Source organism: Puma concolor, chromosome B1, assembly GCF_028749965.1.
Source record: "Puma concolor isolate L17-30 chromosome B1, mPumCon1.1.hap2, whole genome shotgun sequence".
NCBI classification, from domain to species: Eukaryota; Metazoa; Chordata; class Mammalia; order Carnivora; family Felidae; genus Puma; species Puma concolor.
In genome coordinates, this window is record NC_141670.1 from 72,614,662 (window position 1) to 72,640,669 (window position 26,008).

A 26,008-nucleotide genomic window follows, 5' to 3' on the forward strand; every position below is an offset into this window, starting at 1 on the left:
CGTGAAGCTCTTTTTAAATTTTGTCTACTTTGTATGAGCTCAGTTTCTTGTTTCTTTTACCAATAGTTAACAGAATCCATGGTCGCAAGAGAGATTTGAGGACAGTTTCCGCATACTACCCTTTTGTAATTGCTATGTTGTTGACACCAAAACTAAAGTTATTATTACATTAAGTATAATAATTCTTTTCCTCCCCCAACAGATGGCTTTCTGTGAGGGGGTGCAGAGAGCTTCTCCATTCTCCAAAGAGCTTGTAAAGGAAAACTAGGACTAAGTGTAGCCTGGGCCTTCCCTCCACCATTGTGCAGTGTACAACCTGCATAACTATACAATGGGATATTGGTTCGTGTATTCCTTTGGGCTTCTACGTGTAACTTAGACAAAGAAGGAATGTCACATTCAACTTACTGAGGACTTTGCTTGCAGCAGCAACCAAATCGTAAGTTTTAGAATCATCATATATTATTCTGACAAGAAACTGTCCTTCTTCATCTAACTGTGCCTCTTTTCTGGAAAACAAAAACAAGAGACGGGAAAAATGTTGAAATAAAAGAGTAGCTACCACAGTTACAATGATTGCATAAACCATGGTTTTATACCTGAACTAGGATATTTTTGGCAAGTTTGTTGAAATCAATGTCATTTGCCTAAAAGTCTAGTGCTCAAGAAGGGATTATTTCACATTCCCCTCCTCAAATTAAAATGATACATTTAAGCATATTTTAGCAAGACTTACATGTATATAGTAATGCCCAATGCAACACCTGATAGTAAACAGAATCAAGAAATAAGTTTTGGTTTAACAAATGGTTGGCAAATATTTGTTGAGTCCCTATATGTACCAGGCATTGTTCCAGGGATTAGGGATAGAACCTTTAGCAAGTCAAACAAAAATACATGACCTCTTGCAACATATGCATTCTAGGAGGGGAGACAGACAGGAATAAAACTAATACGTAACATATAATGGCAAGTAGTGTGAAGAAAAATAAAGACAGGTCGGGGGGAGGGAGCTTGAGTACAAAAGCCAGGAAGCCTCACTGAGATACTGGCAATTGAGCAGAGTCTGAAGAAGCTTTGGGACTGAGCCACCGAGCAAGGTGGGGCAGGCTAGGCAGGAGCAGTCTGGGTGTCTGAGGACCAGCAGAGCCCAGCGTGCCTGGAACAGAGGTGGGGGGCAGAGTAGCTGTAAGAGAATGAGTCAGAGTGGTAACAAGGAGGCCAGGTGGACATTTACTTGAAAGAGATGGATAATTCTGGCCCTTGTGATACGAGCAGTGAGACAAACTGATGTAGGTTAAAGGACTTAATCGTGCTGCTGCATTGAGACCAGACCAGAAGGGTCTAGGACAAAGTGAGGAGACCAGCTAGGAGGCAACTGTCAAAACCCAGGCGAGAAAGGCTGGTAACTTGATTCAGAGTGGAAGCAGTGAATAGAGGAAGTGGTCGAGATGAAATACATTCTGCAGGCAAATCCAACATGATCTACGGATGGATTGGATCCAGGGTGTGAGAGAAGGGCAGGGCACACAGATGACACCGAGGTTGTAGCCTGAGAAACTGGAAGGGTGTTGTCACCAACAGGAAACTGGGAAAGGCCAGGCCGTTGGAGGCGGACTGGAGGGGTGTGGGTGAGGGGAGGTAAGATCAAGAGTTACGTTTTAAACACGTTTGAGGTGCCAAGTGGACTGATAAAATCTGCTAACAGATCCTTAGCTTATTACATGCAGTAGCTCAAAATATATAGAGTATTCATTCATTTTTAATAGTTGTCATATATAAATACATTTATTTTGATAGGATTTGGATTATTTTCTCAAACACATGTCCAAAGGAGAAATCTATTATTCACAACATTGCCAGCTGTAGAAGAGAGCTGACAAGTTTGCAGATATCTTTTCCAATGCTAAATTCACAAAAATACGTGGAGCTTGGGTATCAATCTGACTCCCAATCCAATTCCTCTAAATCCCTGTGTGCTGCCAGAAGAATGCAAGACCAACTAGCCACTGTCATCAGGGGAACGTGAAACACTGTAGCGCAAACAGCTCCTTTTGAAACGCTGCCAAGGCAGGCCACAGTGCCTTCTCTCTCTCTCTGGAAGCTGCTGTAATCTGTATCACAGCTGCTGTTCATGGTTGGAATACCAGTGTCTGCTCAGGGGAAAAGCTCCAAATGGTGGCATGTCTTAGGTCCAGGTGTAGCTATTCTTAAAAAGTACCCTGTGTTCTTCATAGTATACTACCTGTTTCCTTGCAGTTATGCATAACAGTGCATGTAAAAGACAAAACGAAACAAGAGAGCCTGATTTCGGTAGGTATGAAAATCTGACTTTCAGAGCCTGGAATTCACCAGCTGAATAAACGTGGACAAATCACACAAAGCACATGAGTAGTAAACCCTCACTTTTTAAAAACAAGAGCAATAATATAACCCAACACCTACACTGTAAGAGACACAGTATGCAGAAGTATGTTCTAAGTTGTTGAGGCATCTGTGTGTATATATTTACACACACATTATAATATTATATATATATATACATACACACATATATATACACATTATTATATATATACACATTATTATACATACATATTATATATATATATATAATTAATGACAATAGGGCTTCTTATGTCTACATATTCAAAAAATTACACAGCTGTACATAAGATGTGGAAATCTTCCTTTTACTGAACATGCACAGCTATTAAATAAAAGAAACACATGTTCCAAACCGTAAGTGTTTTTAATACCAGAAGTCAGTGAAATATCCCCAAATTATGAAGATACAATGTACAAACACTGACTTACCTTTTGATAAATGCTATTATGTGTCTTGCACATTATAATTTTTAATTGTGTAAAAATATAAAATAAGGAAAGGAAAAACTTTTTAAAAATCCTTCATTATTCCGAGAGAACTACTGCTAATATTATATTAGAGTTGTTCATGTTTCAATACACTTGTATGTATAACACGGACCAGATTAAACTGCTTTAAAATCTCCTTTTTAGACTTAGTATTTGATGGATATCTCTTCATGTCAAAAAATATATTTCTATACTTTGCATAAAATTGCATGTATAGGCACACTGAAGTTTTAGTATGTATTTAGATTGCTTCTATTTTTTGCAAGTATAAACAATGTTTTGATGCGTACCTTTGTAGCTAATTGATTATATTTCTATGTAAAAATAGAATACATTCCTAGAAACGGAATTGCTGATTTGAAAGATACGGATAGCCTAATTTTTCTCATTTTGCCACTGACATTTTATTACAAAATAGCATTGCTCAACAGATTAGAATTCTGAAGCCTCTGAGGTGACTGGGTGGCTCAGTTGGTTGAGCATCCTACCGGCTCAGGTTCTCACGGTTCATGGGTTCCAGCCCCACGCTGGGCTCTGTGCTAACAGCTCGGAGCCTGGAGCCTGGAGCCTGCTTCCGATTCTGTGTGTCTCTCTCTCTGCCCCTTCCCCACTCCTGCTCTGTCTCTCTCTGTCTCTCAAAAAAAAATAGAAATGTAGAGGCGCCTGGGTGGCTCAGTCGGTTAAGTGTCCCACTTCGGCTCAGGTCATGATCTTGCAGTCCCGTGAGTTCGAGCCCCGCTTTGGTCTCTGTGCTGACAGCTCAGAGTCTGGAGCCTACTTCTGCTTTGGTTTCTGTGTCTCCCTCTCTCTCTCTGCCCCTCCCCAGTTCGCACTCTGTCTCTTTCTCAAAAATAAACATTAAAAAAATCTAAAAAAAAAAATGTTTAAAAAAAGAATTTTGAAGCCTCTAACTTAGGGCATTCTAATAAAATATAGATATGTTTTAATTAAATATAATATAATAAAATATAAATTAATTTATGTTTTCACTGTGCCCTCTTCCAACGGGGTAAATCAAATGACGTAAATTTCTGTAATAAACTCACTTTCTCGGAAACACTCACCAATCTATAACAAGAGTTAAATGAATGAAGTATAAGCAGTATACTCAATCTCTCTTCATAAAATAGAAGAATGGCCATTTCCCTAGAAATCCCCTAACCATGAGTCAATGCATTCCTTCTTTCCTTTCTCTTGTTTTAATAAAATAAGCTCCCTTATCTTTTAAGTTTTACTTCCTGAAGTGATCAGACCCACATGCTCCCTGGAGGGAGGCTGAACTATAAATTAAACAGTAGTACATGGAAGGAAATCATCATCTTCTTTGAAAAATGTTACACTAAATTCTAATTAATTATTTAAAATACTTAGAATTCCTTATTTACATTTATTTTAGAAATCTTTTGGAATTTGGGGTGGCCCTTTAATTACTCTCCCTACCCCCAGCCCCAGGAGGAGGTATTTTGCCACAAATATTTGAGCACCTATTACTCCCCAGGCATTTTCTTAGGTACTTTTGATACATCAATGAAGGAAATAAAGATCCCTGCCTTACATTTTAACTGGCAGAAACAATGAGCAATAAACATATCCTCAAATTTTATAATCTATCATGAGGTGATAAATGCTACAAAAGAAAGTAGATTAGGGTAAAAGGATAAGAGTAAGGATGTAGGAAGAAGAGGAAGGATGCACTGTTAAATATAGTGATTATGAGGAGTTTCCTTGGAGAAGTTAATTTCCAAGCAAAAATTTAGCAGGTAAAATTGATCTCCATGACCTAATCTTTCCGGACCCATTTTCCTTCCTTCTGGAGCTCATTCTTCATTTTTTTCCTTCTTTGGGGGAAAAGTGAATTGGGGATATCACAGACACTTTAGTGCAAAATGGTTTAATACATTAGACTGAGCAGGAGAATTTACAGTGCAAAAGGAATAATATGCAAAGGAATTAATTTCAGGCAATAGGGTCACTGAAGCTACTAGAAATGCTTGCTCAGTGTGTCTCCATTCTCAATACTATTTTTCTTCTAACCTCTGGACAAATTTATTTTTGTTCAGACTTTATACTGTCAAATGATTTAGCCTCCAGAGGATGCAGAGATGTGACAATAATGTATCTCAGAAACATCTTCAAGATATGTCTGCCACTATTTTTTTGAAGGAAGCTTCAATGGGCTTCCTTCTGACCTTATCTCCTTGGTTTTGGAGATGTTTTTTCACTAGCTACCTACAACCACAGAGGGTAACCAGCAAACGTGAGAAAAGCTGGGAAGTAAGAGGATATTCAGATAACATAAACGATTTATACAATTCAAGTAATATGACCTCACCTCATAAATCTCAATAAGTTTCTAGCTTTTTTCATAAAAGCAAAAGTAAAGGATGCATCAAGTATATAAATATGACATTTAACAATATTTAAGGCTTATTTTCTGGATAGAGTTTCTTTTGTGCCTACATTATCCAAATTCAGCCAAGGACACTAACCAAATTTTCTAGACTCACTTATCTTTCAGAATATATTTTCTGAGCCTTAATTGTGTTTAAACTGCTGCATACACAAAGCAATTATGTAATTGTCTGTTATTTAAATTATATTTAGTTGAAAAATTATATTTAGTTTACATGCAAAAAAAAAAACACAGGCTTTTCCGGGAAACATAATTTAAAATTTTTTCAAAAACTAAGTATTTTTTTCCCAATAACTTTTAGATCACAGCAACTATCATATAAAACCAGAAGTAAATTGAATTAAAATTTATTCGGTAGTGCTCATCTATCAAATGGCAACCAACAGAACTATTATCATCATATATCCTAGTTTGTATTATTGCATCCTCCTGCTTCCTATTATTTTAAATATTGCTTGGATGACCCCAAAAGAATATAGTCTTCCCCTATTTCCAAATAGTATACCTTGCAGGCATTCGTGTTATCTTTACCTGTATATGCAAGAACTGTGTTTGGATTAAGCATTAAATTTTTCTACTTAGTAGTGTATTACTCAATAAAAGAAGTCAGCTGATAGTAAGACATATTTAGAGGCTCATTTTTTAAATGGCTTAAATGAGGTTTGATGAAGTTAAAAAAAAAAAAAAAAAAGGTATTTTCTTTGGTTAACAAGTAAACCTAGATAGAGAGAAGACCATTTGGCTCCATCTGTATGGTAAGTCATGGCGTTTTCTCACATGGTGTGCAAAAGCACCAGCTAAGCTACTCCCACATGCAATTGCACTAAACTGGGCCAAGTTCACCTCTGGGGTTTTGGTTTCTTCATCTGGGAAACAGAGGAACAGCAGTACTTACATGGAGTTGTGTTGGTTGGCAAAGTTAACCTATGTACTGAGCTTAGAATAGTGTTTCCCACCGACTTAATGCACAATACACCCAGCTAACAGAGGTCTAGTTGTTGAAGATGATGAGGGAGGAGGGCTGAAGGAGGGAGACAAAATGGCAGGTGGAAGAAGAGAAGGAAAGAAATAACAACCAAATGTTGGGAATTTTGATTTAGCATCAAGAGTCAAACTAAAGGTACACTTAATTTGTTGTTGATTCGATGGTAAGTTTTCTTTCTTTTTTTATTTTTTGTAAAATTTTTAAATGTTTATTTATTTTTGAGAGAGAGGCAGACTTCAAGCAGGGCAGGAGCAGAGAGAGAGGTAAAGAAGGAATCTGAAGCAGGCTCCAGGCTCTGATCTGTCAGCACAGAGCCTGACATGGGTCTTGAACCCACAAACCGTGAGATCATGACCTGAGCCTAAGTTGTGGGCTTAACCGACTGAGCCACCCAGGCACCCCTAGATGGTAAGTTTTCTTAATTCAAATAGCTGAAAACAAATAAGTCCTATCTCTTCTCACCTGGAGATGAAATGAGAAATCATCATATTCTATGTATCTGTAGCCACAATTATTTAAAAATTAAGTAGGTGTACATGAAAAATTTTCCCAGTAGTAATTTCCCACTTAATTTTAAAAATGGCTCTTTGTTGGAATTTAAATTGATCATTTATTTACAATAATTGCCTTTCCCCAAAAGAATAGTAGGTATTTTTATTATGGTGTTTTGTGGTTTTGTGGTTTTGGTTTTCACCTTTTGCTTTTTAATCACTGGGGCTTAACCCAGTGGAATTCCCAGTGGAATTCCACAATGCCTGGAATAGAGCATTGTGCTCAATAAATTTGTACATGTTTTAAAAGAGGTGAGGGGCGCCTAGGTGGCTTGGTCGGTTGAGCGTCCGACTTCGGCTCAGGTCACGATCTCGCGGCCCGTGAGTTTGAGCCCCGCGTCGGGCTCTGTGCTAACCGCTCAGAGCCTGGAGCCTGTTTCAGATTCTGTGTCTCCCTCTCTCTCTGCCCCTCCCCTGTTCATGCTCTGTCTCTCTCTGTCTCAAAAATAAATAAACGTTAAAAAAAAAATTTTTTTTAAATAAATAAAATAAAAGAGGTGAATGGAGTAATTAAACACATTTCCCTCACATGTTTCTAAACGGCCGACTAAAAATCAAACAATCAAACATTACTGGCAAAAGTAAACAGTTTGTTTTTGTTTTCAAACTACTATTTAATTTTTAAAGAGTAGGCGCACAATTTGTCAGAAATATCCAGGCAGCATTTTTCATAGCTCCATACTTAAAGAGATATTCCTTTTTTTAAAAAAAAATGTTTATTTATTTTTGAGAGAGAGAGAGAGCACGTGCGAGCAGGGGAGGGGCAGAGAGAGAGGGAGACAGAGGATCTGAGCGGGCTCTGCTCTGACGGCAGAGTTGAGGAGATATTCCTGAACTGTAAAATGGGAACATACAAAACCTGAATCCATATTTGGTCACTGAATTCCTGCTGTTAGACACTTTTCAGATAAGTTTAGTATGCCAGAGGGACCTGGCTTTCAGGTAAAGAAGTTTCCCAGAGAGGTATGGAAACGGGTATTCTGTGATGGTAGACCCTGAATACAGGCATTTTGAAAATAAAGCCTCAAAATCGGGTCTGGTCTCAGAAGGAAAAGGCCAGCATACATGATACAAGCAAACTGACCAGTGGCAGTTTAAAGGGGTACTGAACCTTTAAAAATCATCATGACAGAACATGCTTAATTAAAAGACAGACCGTAGATGTTGTCTTGACAATGAACCCCAAGGTGGTCTATTTTAGTGCACTGTAAGGACATCATAAATGGTGAATGGTGTCCAACCATTACTAAAATTGAAATCTCCCACTATAACACACAGATAACTATATATAATATCTAAACAGTTAAAAATTCACATTGTTTTTTTTCTTTTTTCTGAGTGGCTGTGAAGTATTAATGACCTCTCAATTTCCAATAGTTGATTCCCACTAAGTCTGAATCTCCAGAGAAACTGGTTTGAGGCAGCTACCACAGGGAGAGACAGACCCCTTAAATGCAGTGACAGCTCTCTGTTTGGAGTCTCTTGCAGTTAGTAAAGGTTCCTCCTGAAGTCAAGGTGTTTGCTCATCCGAGTACTGTAAACAGTAACAGTAAATGCAGTCAAGAGTGACACAGATTGCGGCAAAGTGACATCATTCTTAATATATAATTGCAATTTCTTTCCTTTGTACAAGTTGCCATGAGAGTCTAATGAGAGTCTCATTAGTAACTGCCTGAATTCTGAAGACACATCCACAAACGTCTCACATGAACCCTTTTCAGTAGCTTCATCAGACACAGGAATTCACTTAGATCCCCTCTGTGTGCCCTTCAACATTAACTCACCTTGTAAGCAGAGTCACAGCTCTTTTAAGATAAATAGGTTGCTCAAAATTTCTGAGGCTCTGACTTTCTGCAATAGATGTGCGAGTTGGTGAATAAAACCACCTTTAAGAAAGTCATAGCTTAAATCACCTGTGAAAGCTCTTGAAAAGTCCAGGAAAACAAAACAAAAAATGAGTAGTACTAATACACATGCATCTTGCCAATGACGATGCTAAACTGGCTTCCTTTGGAAAGAAGGTCATAGGTCCTTCTCTTTAGGGAAAAGCACGTAATGTGATTCTTGCAAGCCTACCTGCATTCACGTCCCTGCTCTGATGATTAACAGCTGAGGGATTTGAGACAGCATTTTAAAGTCTTGAAGACTCATTTATTTCCCTTGTTTATAAAATCAGGACAATGAACAAATCTATTGTCTACAGTGGCTGTAAGGATTAGGGGAAACAATGAGTATAAAGCACTTAGGACTGTGACTGAGGAACCAATGGTAAGTGTGCAATATATATGAGCTGTTACATTCACAACTGAACGACCTGATGAGCATTCTCATCTGGTTTTTACATTTAATTTTGGTATTACAAACATTTATCTACAGTTTATAGCACTGACTTTAAACAGCGCCACATCTACCCGACTTTTAGACACTTGCGAAAGGATTCAATCTTGTCCTGAATCCAATCCAGTAACTGTTTTCTGGTATATGAAACTGGTAACCCAACAGCAGTGTTTTTAATTCTTTCATTATATCCATGTACACAGGGTAATGACATAAAAGAACTCTGACTCTTCCAAAAGGAGATGCTATAATATACTGCTCTATCTTCTGCCTTTGCGGATATGTAAAAAAAAAAAGTCCACTTCAGCAGAGCTTATATTGTGTTAAATGGTGACACAAAAAATAGTGACATAATAAATTATGGTTACATAAATTCTGACATAATAAATACTGGTTACAGAAAAAAAGTCTGTGAATATGTATGTGTTCTACTCTTTAGAAATTAAAAATGTGAAGGATTATAAATATACATATATATACATACACGTACACACATACACAGAGGGAAAGAGAGAGAAGAAAAGGACAACAATCTACCAGGCTCTTCCCTAGGAAATTTTTACAAAGGCTAGAATCTACTAAGACAAAATGAACATTAACCAATAGTAGAAATACATGATCATAAACCCTGGTATGTACTATGAAGAAAAATCAGCTTTGGAGGTGAGAGAAGCTTTCCTTTAAGAAGTAACTCTTGTTCTGGGGTGCCTGGGTTGGTTGGGCATCTGAGTTCAGCTCAGGTCATGATGTCGCAGTTCATGAGTTTGAGCCCCGTATCGGGCTCTGTGCTGACGGCTCAGAGCGTGGAGCCCACTGTGGGTTCTGTGTCTCCCTCTCTCTCCGCCCCTCCCCCACTCATCCTCTTAAAAATAAACATTAAAAAAATTTAAAAAAGAAATAAAAAAGAGGTAACATTTGTTTTGCCATCTCAAGGCTGAAAGACGTTTCCTTTTATGGGTAGGGGATAGGGAGAGGGAAGATGAGAACTGCTAAGCACAGGTGTTATTCTCACACATAAAATTCAAAGTTTTCAGGAACTGAAAACTGGCCCATTGAGGCTGAGCGCTGAAAGCGGGAGCTGTGGACCGAAAGGTCCCTATGTTTGAGTGATTTGAAAACTGATCACAAAGAATTCCAAGAAGGCAACAATTTAATATTTCAGGATTCAATAATGAATGGCAAGCAGATCAGAACAGGCAATGGATCCATAGCCACAGTGACAAAGAGATACAAAAAATACTGCAGAATATTTGCCTGTGCCTGGAATAGAAAGATCTTGCAGGCGGACATAGATGTCGGTGTGTAAATCCCTTCACATACCTACCAGTGAGCTCTTTTCGTAGGGCTCTCCCAGAACCTGGATCATGTCTGCTGAGCAGACCTCAGTATCTTTTGACATAAAAAAGGTGCTCCGTTTTACTAGACACGAAAACACCATATTCCCACCATTTCCTCTTTAATGAACAGGGAGGAAAAGAAGCAGATGGAGAAGCTGCAAGTACTCATGTCTTCTGAGTTGTCACCCTCTGAACTGGGCCAGTTGTACAGATTTCCTAAAGTGTGTTTTCCTGTTGATGTGCACACACTATCAGTTCATACCTACTGCTTTCCAACACACTGAAGAGAAGCATGTGTTCAAGTCCCTTATCCTGTGGACAGGAGAGAGAGCCAAAAGGACATCGCTCCTTGCGAACAGCAGCAAGGTCTAGCTAACATCTGCCACAACTAGGTCTGGGTGTGCTAAAAGGGAGAATACAGATTTTCTAATGCCGCCTCTGGCTCTGATTTTACCGTGCGAAGCTCCTTCTCTGAGACACCCCATTAAATAATATGTCTCTATGCTTCGTTTTCATTCTCGAAAATTACAGAAAGTATTTGCAAGTATCTCAAGTAAAACAAAAACCTGGCTTGATTTCAGGGGGATACTTCAAATCATCAAAGAAAAACCCCAAGATAAGGCTAGGACCTGGCCTATCACCTGGCTGCTCAGCAGACATGGTCCAGGTTCTGGGAGAGCCCTATGGAAAGAGCTCACTGGCAGGTATGCGAAGGGGTTCACACACGGACATCTACTGCCACCTGCAAGAATAACTTCAAATGCTAGTGAGCTTATCAGCTCATGCACTATGCCTACCTCTATCTTTCGGGGTGACTGGCAGGTCTTTCTACAGAAGAAGGTCTCAATCCTAACAATGATCAAATTTACCCATTTTTATCTGCATATTAATCTGTTTATTTGTACTGAAGAAGCTTCTAGGCATGACAATATGGTTTCCTGTTTATACGCATATTATGTTTGCCCCTATTTCTATCTTAAGAGAAACAGTAAACTGACACCAGAAGAGCAGGATTGGAGTCCTGACCTTTCAGCTTCCTACATATAATCCCCCAGGACAGTCATTTCACCTCTGGAAACTCAGCTCGATCATTAAAAACAAGCCTCAAACAACATTGAGCTCACTTATATGTGGGGTCTACAAAGGGCAAACTCAGAGAAACAGAGCAGAGTGGTGGTTCCCAGGATGTGAGGGTGGGGGAAATGGGGAGCTATTGTGCAAAGGGTAAAACAGTCAGTTGTAAGATTAACAAGTTGATTATAACTAATAACACTGGGTCATATACTTGAAGATCTAAGATAGAGTAGATCTTAAATGTTCTTACCAGAACAAAGAAAGGGTAACTGTGTGATAGGACAGAAGTAGTAGCTAATGCTATGGTGGCAGTCATTTCACACTTGATCAATGTGTCTAATCAACACACTGGCACACCTTAAACTTACACAGTGTTATGTATCAATTATATCTCAATAAAGCAGGAAAAAAATGAGCCGGAAAGGGCTTTTCCTATCTCAGCACTCAACTGAAAGTGCATAGAGGAAAGGACTTTGGAAGTTTTAAACAATTTTTATAATATAGAGTACCATTAATAGATAAAAACCTACTTGAACAAGGGTCAGAATGATATAGAAATTTAGTTATATGGCCTCAATGAATATGAAAATCTATTAAAACATGGCAAAACATGGTGCATTCTTTTGTTTGTTCTCATTTATTTTCATAAAATAGATAAGGAGAAACTGCTGCTACTCTTTCAAACAATGCATAGGGATGAGGGGAGAGGGAACCAGAAAAGTATAATGTACGTTTGATTCCAAAGTGGGACGTGAGCAGAAAACCAGTATAATGAAAGTAACAGTCTTCCCTTGATCTGCAAAATAGAGATACTGGGACAAGCCTGACACACAGAACCCAACCAGGGTGCTGTTCGAGCGGCACAAAAGAAAGTTCTAAGAACCAGAATGCAAGAAGAAGAGAGTCTAAGAGGCACTTCAAATTTAAAGAACTGGTCTCAGTTGCACAGAATGGACAAAAGAGAAAAACAAGTGACAGTGACAGTGAAGTGACTCATCTACACCAATGAGGGAACATTTAGTCTATGTAGACTTCAATGACCTACTATTACTCAAAAGAGAACTTCATTATCTTTCAGGTGAGTTGGGGAAGAGAAGAGTCAAAAAACTCTGGCTCTAGAGTAAAATTAATAATAGCTACCATTTATTATTAAGCAGTTACTTTTCAAAATCTGTGTTAAACATTTTCAGACAGTTTTCAACATATTATAACAACAACTGTATACAGTAGGTATAATGTTTTCTTACGCAGGGAGGCTTGGATAGTTGAGACAACGTGGGAAAAGCCACATAAGTAGCTTATGGCAAAGAACTTGCTAATATGAACAATAATGACTGATTTGTGACTAGCAAATTCAACTAGATACATTAATTTCAAAACTGGAAGGTCCAAATGTTTCTATGTTTGAGTTACAGGCAGAAAATATCCTGATAACTCTGATAAGAGTTAGTAGTATGATAAGACTTTATTTGAAGCAAAGGAGCACATCTTACTTTTTCTACCCTCAGTGCCTGACGGACTACACTATGTTCATTAAAAATAAGCTTAACTTAACTAGAGAATGAAAAAAGGAATAAATCAATGAATGAAAAAGTATGCTGCCCTGCTGTAGGTACATCAAATAAAACCATACTAAACATACACAAATTCTTTACGCAAGATGATCAACAGCCTTCTAGAGGAATTTGCTCCAACATGTTATCAACTAACAACGTGAGTACATTATTTTCAAATCTCATACCAAAATTTTGATCCAAATATTTATCTCATACCTTTTAGTGAAACAGAGAAGGGATAAGACATGTACCATATAGCACTTGCGAATTTCAAATCTATTTTTAATTCGTTCCTTGGACCACTCAACTCTAGGCAAAATAGTTAGTTGTTAGGTATTTTTTTGGTTTGTTTTTTTTATAAACTTTCAACCATCTTAGATTTTCCAGTGTTTTGAATCCATCCTTAGGCTTCAGTGAAGTTAGGCCAATCTAAATTTGCACCCATTAATTTGATGCAATTATCTGTTTTGCCAGGGATGATGGAAGGATAACAGAGATAATTAAATCCAGTGCTTAGGTGCTCTTCTATTATGTATATCCTGACTTTGTTTTCTCTGAAATCATGATTATTTTTTTTTCATCACTTTGGAACCATGGCTTCTAGAAAAGACCATCTGAAAATTGAAAAACCAACAAAACAAGATTTGAGGTAGATTCAGAGGTCTCTTTTGCTTTTTCATATATATTTATGGTCTAGATCAGAGGTTAGTAAATGGGTTAAATCCAGCCCACTGCCCCTTGGATTGTCTGGTCTGAGAGCAAGGAATAATTTTTACATTTTAGATGGTTACATTTTAACAGTTATATAGGTACCTACATAATATCCTCATTATTGACTCTTGGCCTACAGCACCTGAATTATTTACTATCTGGCCCTTTAAGAGAACATTTGCTGATCCTTAGTCTAGATGATTTTTTTTTTCTTAAAAAGAGGAACTTAAAGCTTGTGTGAAATGGTTATATGATTGGTAAGAGTGTAAGTGTATATGGAGTTTACAGTGAAGCATTTTTGGCTCCTACCGCTTAAAATTTTCTGTCTGGAATCTGTTACTTAGAGTTTTATTTGTCATTAAATGTTTGGTATTCCTTCTCATGGAGGATATATGGCCATTTCCTACTAAACAAAAAAAAAAGTGTTATATATAACTTCTATAAACATCCATTTATGTAGTTTCTCAAAAAGACCAAAGAGGAAGATAGAGATGTTTGGTACTTACTGAGACACACACACACAACAAATCACAGATTTAGTTTTTCATAAAAAGTTAAAACAGAAAGTGTCTTGTACCATTGGTTGCAGTGATCCTCCCTGGACTAGAGGATGAAGTTGAGAGGAGGCATCAGAATCTCCCAAGGAACATTTTAAAGTTAAGCTCCTCCAAATTTTCCTCTCCAGCCCCCAGGAAGTGAGATCTCTTTGCTGTGCTAAGCAAATACTCTTCCAGGGAGAGCATAGTAACCCCTCAGAGGTGCTGACTGGGTTGGAAACCAATGAGCTGCTTTAATCCCTCTCAACACAGAAAACTGAACAATGTTCTCTATTCCAGATACTAAATGGTACCCAAGACAATATGGTCTCCAACAAAAGGGATGCTCAGACAAAAAAAAGAATCAAAGTTAACACCTGCACTACAACACTAGTTTAATAGTATTCCTCTTGCAGAGGTACATAATTCTTGATGTATATATATATATATATATATATATATATATATACACACACACACACACACACACACACACACACACACCCATATGGTTTGTTTCATGTTACCAGGAAAAAAACATTTTGAATGATTTAAGTTATTAACACTTGAATGGGTTAAGAATACTGTTCAGAAATAAAGCTAAATTAGTGAGTCAAAGGATACTGATGTGTAATTAAAAATGCATTGTTTTGTAAAGTAGAATGTAACAATATTCTTAGCCTACTTTGACAAAGTTCTCACACCAGTGGAGTTTGAATATTTTTAGATAGTTTGACCTTCTCTGGGGAAAATATGGCCAATCCAAACAAATCACTTGATAATTTAATTTTTGAAAACTGCTGATACATTCCTCTTAAAGTGTAATTTTTCATCTTTGTATTTAGCAGTGATTTAAATTGATAATGGCTAGGACATACACTCTAAATCTGGTTAAAACACATAATGCCTATTTAGCCATGATAGATTTTACTGTGCTCTCAAAATTTTAAACATATTGTCATAGGATTTTCATCCAGAAATTTGGGGATTTCTATATTATGGATGGGAAAACCTGTGGGGACATGCATGATGCTTTCATAAATTCACAAAGAAAGGGGCTTAAAAAGAACCCTATACTAAGTAACACTGTTTAAAATCTTGCTTTTGATGACTGCCTTCTCTGTAACTCTACCAGGCAAAATAAAAATTACGAAGGTATTAATAAGGCAGACAGATTCAAATCCCAAAGTAAGCTTTAGTGCCTAAATACTCATTTGATTTAAGCCATAATTTCCAAATCTCCACTTCTCTTAATATGTAAATGAGCCCTGTGAGTAACAGAAATGGCTCATGGAACATGAAACCATGCTCAACCATACAAACCCAAGGAAGGGAAAAGTTGCATTCTAGTGCTTAATATTTAACCCTGACCATTTCCATGGAAAGAGGTATTTAAAAGAAATCATTATCATGTGACTGCATAAGACCTGTCAGCATTGATTGCTAATGATTGGAATATATTTGGGGGGGGGGGGGAGGGGGAAGCATGAAAGCATCACCCACTTGATATAACAAAATGAAATCAGTGAGGTTAGGAAATGAAAGTAGAGAATAACTATGTGTTTGTTCTCTTCTGCCCACCCAGGTAATCACTCCCTGTATCTCCATTTCGATGTGACAGATTGGTGTTCCAGTATGAAAACCCATATACAGTATATGGATTTGCTTTATCTAGTTGGTTGTGCCCATCCATACAAGTTAAATGCAAATTTCACCAGAATAAGAGAGAAGAAAAAGAGAGAGAATTTTGTTAGATCAAAATGCTCAACATGCCTGCAGAGATGACCCATCGTTCCAACAGGTTTAAAGTTTCAGGTGGCTGTGGTATTTCGGTCCACAGCCAAAGTACTGGGCTCCCCGCGCTAGGATGCTCTCCTGCGAGGCAGCCTTCGCCATAGTAGACACCAAAATTTTGAGAAAATGAAAGAAAAAAAAAAAAACATTCCAATTTTACTACATTTCAAATGAATAAATGCACTTGATTCAATTGCTCAAGAAATTGTCTCAAGAGAAGTTGAGTTTTTGCACACCTAAAAAGGCTCGGCTGTTTTATGGGTCTGCGAGGTGTGTCAATCATAAAGGAGTCCAGGTTTGCCGTCAGTTCCTAAGGCCTCCGGCTCTTTGAACGTCGCGGAAGCCTTAGTGGTCCCCCGGGCCCCACTCCGCGTGGGAGTCGCCCAGCCTGCAGAGCTCCGGAACCGCCCCGGCGCTGGCAGAGCATTCCCACGCTCAGGCCGGGTCGGGAGGCCGAGGTGACCCCAGGGGCTCCTCCGCCTGGCTTTCGCCCTCGCAGCCCCGCCCCGGCCGCCCCTCCTCTCCGGGTCCCAGCTCCGGAGCGTGGGAGCGCAGCTGCAGCCGGGAGCGGCGGCCGGAGGCATCTCCGAGGATGCGCGCCCACGACCCAGGCAGGAAGCGGAGGACGCAGCGAGGCGCGCGGTGCAGCGCCGGGGCCGCCCCGGGACCCCCGCCGCCCCTGCTCCACCCCCCGCCCCCGCCGCCCCACACACGCGAGCGAGCGCGCGCGCAGAGCCCGTGCTAGGGGAGCCAGTCACTTACTTGATGTCTTCCCACACCTCCGGGCCGTAATTGCGGATCACCAGCAGCTCCAGCGCGTGATTCACAAATCCGTACTGCGGGGACAGGGGAAACCTGAGCGTCAGGGACCCGCAGTAGGTGGGCAGGGGCTTGCGGGCGAGGCTGCAGCCTCAGCTGCCACGGCTCTGGTTTAACCTTGTGCCCTACCCCGTGGCTCCGCTCGGTTCGGAGTACTCGGTGTTAAAGAGGGGCATCCGAGGCGCGCCACCTCCGCCCCAATAAAGGGCAGATCCTCTCCGTCCCCGGCCGCCCCACCGCCTGGACACCTTCTTACCCCTCCACTCACCTGTCACCAGTCCGAGGCAAGTCGGGCATCCGGGAAAATGTGGCGAGGGGGACGCGAACCCGGCATCTCCCCGCCACTGGCCCTCACTCACTCACACTGATGGGGTCAGCCTGAGCCGAGAAGCCCTCGCGCCTCAGCCGCACGTCCCCTTCCCGAGTCTGGGGAGTCGCTGCGCGATGCAGAGTGGCGGACCCTCCCCTAAGAAGCAAAGGCACTCACCGCCCCTGTCGCGACCCCCAGCGTTCCCACTACCCCCCCACCCCCACCCCCCGCCCTGGACAGAGGCAAAAAGGCGTGACGGCTCCTGCGACCCACGGTGCGCTTCCCCGGCCCCCGCCCGAGCTCCGGTGGCGCGGCCGGCTCCCTCGGGCAACCAGGCCCGGCGCAGCTTGGTGTGATGTTCCAGCCCGACCCGGCTAGAAGCACTCACCATGGTGTCTGCGACCGGAGCCGAAGAGGCAGCCCCCACGCAGAGGCACGGCCGAAGGGACCCGGGTGGCGGCTGCAGCAGCGACAGCGCAACAGGACCGCGGCGGCAGCATAGAGCTGGAAGCGGCGCAGCCGCCTGGGCCGGCCCTGATTGCCACCTCCTCGCAGCCAATGAGGAGTCGAGCCGCTGGAGGCTGGTCATTGCCTCCCAGTTTTCAACCAATCAGCGACAGAGGAGGGAATTCGGTTGCTCGCGGGGCTGCTGCGCTCCAGTGCCTTCCAACCCCCGCCCTGGTGACAAGGTTTTTTTATTTGAGGCCATTACAATGACGACGGAGAAGCTCCAGTCTTGCTTCTTGCATGAATTCTGGGTGAGGAAGATTGCAGCTGTTGGGGTCGCACCAAATGTATTCTTACGCAAAGACTTGCCTTCAGGGGTAACAAAAACTAAGGGTGTGTGTGTGTGTGTGTGTGTGTGTGTGTGTGTGTGTGTGTGTTGCAATGGCCAAGCCCTAAAAAGGAATACGCGCCCATAGTCAGCATCCTCGTGTTCATCCTTGTTTTGCAGATAAGAATTTCCTTTGTGGCTTGATCTCTCAACAGCTTTTGGCAAACTGAAAGCTAATAGTACTGAGCTTAACACATATTATTTGTAGTTAATGAGACTAGTTGAGTGAGCCAGCTAAAATAATGAGTTCGGTGAGCATAATAATACAGTTTGGTGAACATTGTGTCAAACCCAATTCTGCCCATTACTAAACATCCCTACAAGATTCAGTGTTCTGTGTTTGATCCTGATGGGACACCTGACCCCACCCCATAGACGGTATCCATGACTCCAGGGAGTTTTTAACCGTCCAGAATTGAATTTTCCTCCTCTTTCTGAAAGGTAACAGATGAACTGGAAAAAGCCCAGTACAAAATGAGCAATGTCTGAATTAATCTATCTCCCAGTCTACATTCTACCAGGCACTCAGGTTAGTTAATGCTCTGAGCCCCACTGCAGAGAAAAGATGAGAGGAACAGGAACTGTCTGTTGATTAAAACTCTGTGCCTGATGTGCATGGATATGGTTAACTAGTGTTAGGTCAAAAGTGAGGAAGGAAAAGCAAGCATTGCTTCTAGGTCACCAGTCTCAAGTGGACCTGAGAAGCCAGGATACTATTCTATAATGTGAACAGTTTACTGTGAGAACAATCTCAATACCATTAGAGAAAATGCCAAAGCAATAAAACTGTACTGGGATTGGTACCCAGAGACCTACGTTGAAGTGTAATTGATAAAGAAATACTTATATAGAAAACTAACAAAACAACAACAAATAACTTATAAAAACACTGATTTTATCAATGATGAAAGGATAGAATAATTAGAGTCTTTTATACAATGGAACACTTTATACCATAATTAAAATACAAAGCCATTATTTAGTATTAACTATTGATTTTTAACCATTGAAATAGCCTGTTACTCTCTACAACTCTGGAAAAAGATACATAACAATACAGAATAATATGTTGTTCAATAAACAACTGACATATGAATGTAATTAGCCTCAATTTTTTAATGGTTATATAGAATAAAATGCTATTTGGTTCATAAGAAAACACACACACACACACACATACATTGCTATAAGCATAATCTTTGGGAAGGTGCACAGGAAGGTTTCGATATGTCTTTTTTCTTCTATTGGAACCAGTGGCTGGAGACACCACGACTCTTGCAATTTGTATTATGACCTTCTGTACCCGTTGATATTTTTCTATGAAGATGTAACAATTTTTTAACCTGTTAAAAAGAATTTTGGCCCTACATCGACCTATCCTCTTTTGACCAGCAGTACACCCCTGCTACGTCTCAGTCTGGAGTGTGCTGTGGTGTCCTCTACCATAGACTTTTTGTAGGTAAAAGATAGGGAAAGGAAACTGCTTGCTAATTATGAAAAATGACAAAAGTCTACCAGGAGAAAGATATGAGATGAAATGAAGGATGAGCATCCCTATCGACTTTCTTCTCTCTCTGAAGTTCAAACTTCCCCCATCATTGCTCTTTCTGATAACTTTTTGCATTTATTGCCCTTCTATCCAACACCTATCCGCATTTGTTAATGTATTTTCTGTTCTGTGTTCTAATTGTCTTATATTCACTCTGAATCCAAAGGAAGTTCTGTCCACTAAATCTTTGCCAGTTTCTGTTTGGTCCAGAAGACACCGCAAAGGATATGAGGTTCGAGGAGAAGGGAGTGCCCACAAGCCATAGAGGAGCCCAAGAGGAGGTCCCTCTACTTCTGCAACACCCTATCCATTGTTGCCACTGCTGACAAGGAAACATAAGAATACAGTCACAAGTAGACTAAGTGGCATTTGCAGAAACAATATATTACTCTTGTGGGACCAAGGGCAGACCACCTCAAGATGGACTGCTTTGGCATGCAGGCTATTTTTTAAAGGCTGGGTTTTTTAAAATGTTTTATTTTATTTTATTTTATTTTATTTTATTTTATTTTATTTTATTTTTTATTTTTTTTAACGTTTATTTATTCTTGAGACAGAGAGAGACAGAGCATGAACGGGGGAGGGTCAGAGAGAGGGAGACACAGAATCTGAAACAGGCTCCAGGCTCTGAGCTGTCAGCACAGAGCCCGACGCGGGGCTCCAACTCACGGACCGTGAGATCATGACCTGAGCCGAAGTCGGCCGCTCAACCGACTGAGCCACCCAGGCGTCCCCAAAATTTTTTATTTTATCTATTTTTCTTAAGTAAACTCTATCCCCAATGTGGGGCTCAAACTCACAACCCTGAGATTAAGAGCCACGTGTTCTACTGGGGCGCCTGGGTGGCTCAGTTGGTTAAGCATCCAACTTTGGTTCAGGTCATCATCTCACGGTTTTTGGGTTCAAGCCCCACGTCAGGCGCTGTGCTTTCTGCTCAGGGCCTGGAGACTGCTTCGGATCCTGTGTGTCCCTCTCTCTCCGCCCCTCCCCCACTCACACTGTCTCTCTCTGTCTCTCTGTCTCTCTGTCTCTCTCTTTCTCAAAAATAAATAAACATTAAAACAAGTTTAAAAAAAAAAATGTCGTATCTTCTACTGACTGAGTCAGCCAGGTGCCCCTGGGATGCAGACTGTTATGAGCTAAAGGCAATTGAGACCCTGCAAGCTCAAGAGAAATTTTACCCCTCCCTCAACTACATAGAAGAATCTAAATTGAGGGTCTTTTTTTTGCAAAATAAGGGTTACCAATTAAATTTCATCTGAATGACCCATCTGTATGGCAGGACAAACATCTAATTATGAAATATCTGCTCTTCCTACTGCCCTGTGAATAGGATTTCTTCTGTTAAAAAAAAAAAAAGATTAAACCAAGTAAATTTGAAGATTTAACTGGCTTTATTAACTAATTCATGAATCTGTCAGCACTGTAACTAGCAAGTAGAGAGGCTCACTGATGAGTTGCTCAAAATGGAAGGTTTTTATAGAAGAATGATGGAGGCAAGAAGGTTTTTAGCAAAATAAAAGGATTGTTTCAGGTGATGGTGGTTTCTAGGAGGCAAAGCGAGGTGTCTCACGTGGAATACCTCATCTTTCTTTGGGGGATGGAGAGGATCCAGATGACAAAATCAATGTCACAGATTGAAAAATTCCTGGCTGAATAGTTAAAGACTACATTTCTGTGGGATATTGAACTGCATTTGGATTATGTATCAGGCACTAGTTTGGGAACTCTGTCTAAGTGACACCATTTGGGGCTTGTGTTTATTTTTTACTGCGTTCCTCTGAAGTCCCAGACCTGTAGCCCCTTCTCCTTAGCTCAGGATGACATATATACCTCATTTTGCCTGACAGTCTTTGTAATCTCCATGTCTGTGGATTGCCTGTGCGTACACAATTATATTTTATTATCTCCTGTTAATATGTTATTCCAGGGGCGCCTGGCTGGCGCAGTCGGTTAAGCGTCCGACTTCAGCCAGGTCACGATCTCGCGGTCCGTGAGTTCGAGCCCCGCGTCGGGCTCTGGGCTGATGGCTCAGAGCCTGGAGCCTGTTTCCGATTCTGTGTCTCCCTCTCTCTCTGCCCCTCCCCCGTTCATGCTCTGTCTCTCTCTGTCCCAAAAATAAATAAAACGTTGAAAAAAAAAATTAAAAAAAAAATATGTTATTCCAGGTAGAACACTTGAAGGAGACTGGAATTCTTGCTCTGGGACAGTTGGCATAGTTGGCAGGACACTTTAACTTGCTGGACACTGCTTTCTCTGGACACAGCTGCAGCTGAGAGATCCTGGGACATCTGACTTACAGCCGGCACCTGGTAGGATTTCTTACCATGTCAGCCTGCTGGAATCTATCTGGGAAGTCCAATGGAACAAGAGCAGCAAGAGTCGTTTTTCTCTTTTTCTAAATTTAGATTAGCAGAAGAAAATATGTGTGGAAGTTGTTCCTTGGGCTTAACAACTCTTTGGTTACTGATCCCTTTCCTCCCAGAGATGATCTTTGTTTTCTTTTGTCTGTGTCTTTCATGTTGTTTGTCAAACAGACTTTGAATGTACACATGAGGGAAAGGCCATTGCTGATGGACACCTTGGAAGCCAAAGCTGCAAAACCGGTGGACAGGAGGCGAGCATTTAAAACCTGGTAGAGCACTTGCCACTGAACTCAGAGACTCCCATGATAGGATACCTTGGTCACAGAATGGGTTAGATTGACACTAAGCTACCCACCAACTTCAAGAAAACTTCTGTGCAATCAGGTACACTATAAAATGGCACAAGATCCCCAATCCCATGGCACATTTCTCCTAGGTATTAGCGTGGCTCCAAGAGAAGACCCAAAGCTTAGATAAAGCTGTTAATGTACATATTCCAGATGTGATTTTTCCTTTCACCTTGTTCTATGTCCTAAGAGCTTGGTTTTGTGGCCAGTGAGAACAGTCTCTTTGGTCTCCACCTTTCAGACGGTGCACTTACCAGGGTGCATTTCGATGGCCAAATAGACTAGAATTCCAGCTGTCTCAGTTCTGCTGTGTCAGCTCTTAGGGGAGTTTGTCATGAGAGGTACGAGCCTACAGGAACCTTTGTTGTCTCAATCTTCCCTGTTTGCTACTGCTGGAAATTTCCATTTCAGTAACAACAGCCTGGTGTCACAGATTAGTGGGCCTGTGACTGGAGGTATCTCATGTTTTTATGGGAAACCAGACATACACCATTCTTACTGCCTGTGCAAGGAAGCCCTCTGAGGTTTTAGACTAATTTCAGGAGTAAACTTTTGGATCATGGGAGTTGCATCATTTATACCTTCTCTAGACACCTCTTGCGTCTTTCATTAAACAATTGAAAAACATACTGTTCTCAGTGGGTAGTAATAGATCTTGCTCATTAATGGCCGCCTAGTGGATCCTTTAAATTGACTGGGGGTGTGCAGGTGGCTCAGTTGGTTAAGCCTCTGACTCTTGATTTCAGTTCAGGTCATATCTCACAGTCGTGGGGCTCTGTGCTGAGCATGGAGTATGCTTGGGATTCTCTCTCTCCCTCTCTCTCTCTGCCTCTCCCCCATTCATACTCTTTTTCTTGCAAAATAAATAAATAAACATTTTTTAAAATTGGCTGTGAGAGAGATATATATACATATATATGTATGTATATATATATATACACACACACACACACACACACATACATGCAGTTGGCAGTCCCTTGGAATCTTAATATATATATACACATACATATATATATGTATGTGTATATATACACACACACACACACACACACACACACACACACATACGTGCAGTTGGCAGTCTTAACCATGTCAGTACCTTGGAATCTATCTGTGGAGTCCAATGAAGCAAGAGTGGTAAGAGTTGTTTTTCTCTCCTTCTAAATTTATATTTGCATATAAATATTATTTATAATTTATATTTATATTATATATAAATATAATAGAGAACACTCCATTGACTTAGTGGTATAATGGCTGGCCTCAGGGACTCCCTCGGCAGGATAAAAGAACAGAAACTAGACTTAAGACAAAAATAAATATCCACACCCAATATAAAATCCCCTTCTTAAAGTCCAGCCTCATTTCCCTGCAAGATTTACAGAGATCACTCAGGCCTAATCTCTAGGTACAAAGTGTAAAGGCTGCTCATGTAAATGCTGAAAGCCAGAAATGAATTTAACAAAAGCACCCAGACTGACAATAGGGCTTGCTTTACTCCTACCTTCCAGGGCTCTTGAAATCAGGCTCTGCCAGCTTCAGACATTATTACCATGCAATATCCTTTACAGGTATATCCTAGACACCCACTGCAAAAGAATTTGTGTCCCCTGGACAACAGCACATCTTTTAAATTATAAAGACCTTTTACCCCTACTTTGAAAAGATCCTACCAAATTTAGAAAGTAACTAGAAAGATTATTTGACTATATTCACAACCTTCCCTTCACAGAGGAAACAAGACAACATTTTTTCATAAGTCCTCCTACAAAGGATCAGTGGAAGGCCAATATTCAGGGGCTGAAAGAACCCAAGATTGAATGGTGCACCCGGGGTGGGGTTGGGGGGGGCAGGAAGAAAGGCTTGTGTTAAAATGCATTACACACACACTGGGGCGCCTGGGTGGCGCAGTCGGTTAAGCGTCCGACTTCAGCCAGGTCACGATCTCGCAGTCTGTGAGTTCGAGCCCCGCGTCGGGCTCTGGGCTGATGGCTCAGAGCCTGGAGCCTGTTTCCAATTCTGTGTCTCCCTCTCTCTCTGCCCCTCCCCCGTTCATGCTCTGTCTCTCTCTGTCCCAAAAATAAATAAACGTTGAAAAAAAAAATTTAAAAAAAAATGCATTACACAGACTTTACAAAGGCATAAATCTTTTGGTTCCTATGTTATTTAATTTTTTTCCCTGATATAAAGAAGCAAATTTAGTTAAAAAGACAAGTGTGACCCTTGGTGTTTAGGCTATAATCCAGTTCTTTGGGGAATTAGAGTCAACTGTTTTTGTCTTACAAATTTCCGCAAAACCAGAAATGCAACTCTAAAAACAAGTCAAAACCCACCTATCTTTACTAATCTCTAAACCTCACTTATTCCTATCAAATGTTTGTGGATATTATAAAAGATCAGGATATTGAAACTAAATTGTTCTGAACTAAAAAAAAAAAAAAAAAAAAGGTAAGTTTTAAATAGCAATTACCCTGAGACATTAGGAAAAAATAGGTTTTTTTTTTTTTACATTCTTTCTCTATCCCTTCAAGTTATAAATCTATTTTTTTTTTTTTTTGAAATATAAACACAGCCCACAGTTGCCTGAGACTGAAGAAAGAAAAAACAGAAGGGGAAAGAGACCTTTTTAAAAATACAAACTCCAGGGGCGCCTGGGTGGCTCAGTTGGTTAAGTGTCTTGACTCTTGGTTTCTGCTCAGGTCATGATTTCATGGTCTGTGAGATCCTGCCCTGCATTGCACTCTGTGCTAACAGTGTGGAGCCTGCATGACATTCTCTGTCTCTTTCCCTTACCTGTTTACGTGCTTTCTCTCAAAATAAACACTAAAACATGAAAAATAAAAACTGCAGGTTCTAACACCTCTGATAATGGGCAGATAGGTTCCAAATACCCACCTTCGTAAAATCTTGGGTAATCTCTGTGTGCCTTTGTGATGTAAATTTTCTACCCCTACATTCTTTAGGACCTAAGAGCCATTCTTTGAAATACAAACTTTAAGGAAGAAATTTTTCATCAGAAAAAAAGAAAACAGAGGAAGGTATTTGAAAACTGAGCCTGTAACTGAAAATTGAGCCTATAATTTCCTCTTCACAGATATTAGTAAAAACAGTCTTATCTGTGTATTTTTTAAAATGTATCTCCATGTATGTTGTAAATGTGGTATTTTTTCTGTCTCTGGATGGTGTTACTAAAATTAATCTGAAAAAGGACTCTATTTAAATGGTTTGAAGGCAAGTATTTGTAAGGATTGGGCATTGTAAAACTCAGAAAGATAAGAACTAACTCAATTTTTCAAGTTCACATGATCTGGGAAAATATTCAGTATTAAAGCAAATTTAATGTTGTTGGTTTAATTAAGATATACATGTCTTTAGAATTATCAGCATTAAATATAAAACTTTTATTCTGTTTGTGTTTACTGAAAGTCAAATAAGTTTATGGTATCTCTGTTGCAAATTATTTTTAGAAAAAAAAAAGCTTAGAATGTCTGTGTCTAGTGCCTCATGAAGTTTTATTTGTAGTATAAACATAATTGTTAAGAACAAATAAATTAAAGAGATATAAATAAGTGAACACTTTTATAAGTGGATACACTTTTAAATAGCTC

The 26,008-nt window shown here is 40.2% G+C and overlaps 2 protein-coding genes across 4 annotated transcripts in view; one reads left to right on the forward strand and one right to left on the reverse strand.

Moving 5' to 3' along the window:
• The window catches only part of GUCY1B1 (guanylate cyclase 1 soluble subunit beta 1), a 47,329-nt gene extending 29,506 nt beyond the window's left edge, over positions 1–17,823 (reverse strand). For 2 of the 3 annotated variants that reach the window (XM_086704009.1, XM_086704008.1), the window contains exons 1-3: positions 17,689–17,823; positions 16,934–17,007; positions 409–509 (exon numbers count right to left, since the gene is read on the reverse strand). In XM_086704009.1, coding sequence (XP_086560135.1) covers positions 409–509; positions 16,934–17,007; positions 17,689–17,691 — 178 coding nt within the window. In that variant the 5' untranslated portion in view covers positions 17,692–17,823. Of the gene's footprint in view, positions 1–408; positions 510–16,933; positions 17,008–17,258; positions 17,421–17,688 lie in introns of those variants that run through there. The other variant, XM_086704010.1, reaches the window with a different exon arrangement.
• LOC147581688 (uncharacterized) lies at positions 17,556–23,086 on the forward strand. The gene is made up of 3 exons (XM_086704011.1): positions 17,556–18,058; positions 21,853–21,996; positions 22,222–23,086. Exons 1-2 carry the CDS (start codon positions 17,690–17,692, stop codon positions 21,901–21,903), a joined length of 420 nt encoding a protein of 139 aa, XP_086560137.1. The 5' UTR covers positions 17,556–17,689; the 3' UTR covers positions 21,904–21,996; positions 22,222–23,086.
• The last annotated feature ends 2,922 nt before the right edge of the window (positions 23,087–26,008 follow it).

What these genes read in the sequence shown, in the direction of transcription:
- LOC147581688 (XM_086704011.1), top strand. Translation starts at nt 17,690, where the DNA reads ATGGTGTCTGCGACCGGAGCCGAAGAGGCAGCCCCCACGCAGAGGCAC. An exon ending in GCTTCTTGCATGAATTCTGG is followed by an intron (nt 18,059 to 21,852) that starts GTGAGGAAGATT and finishes ATGTTATTCCAG; the next exon opens with GTAGAACACTTGAAGGAGAC.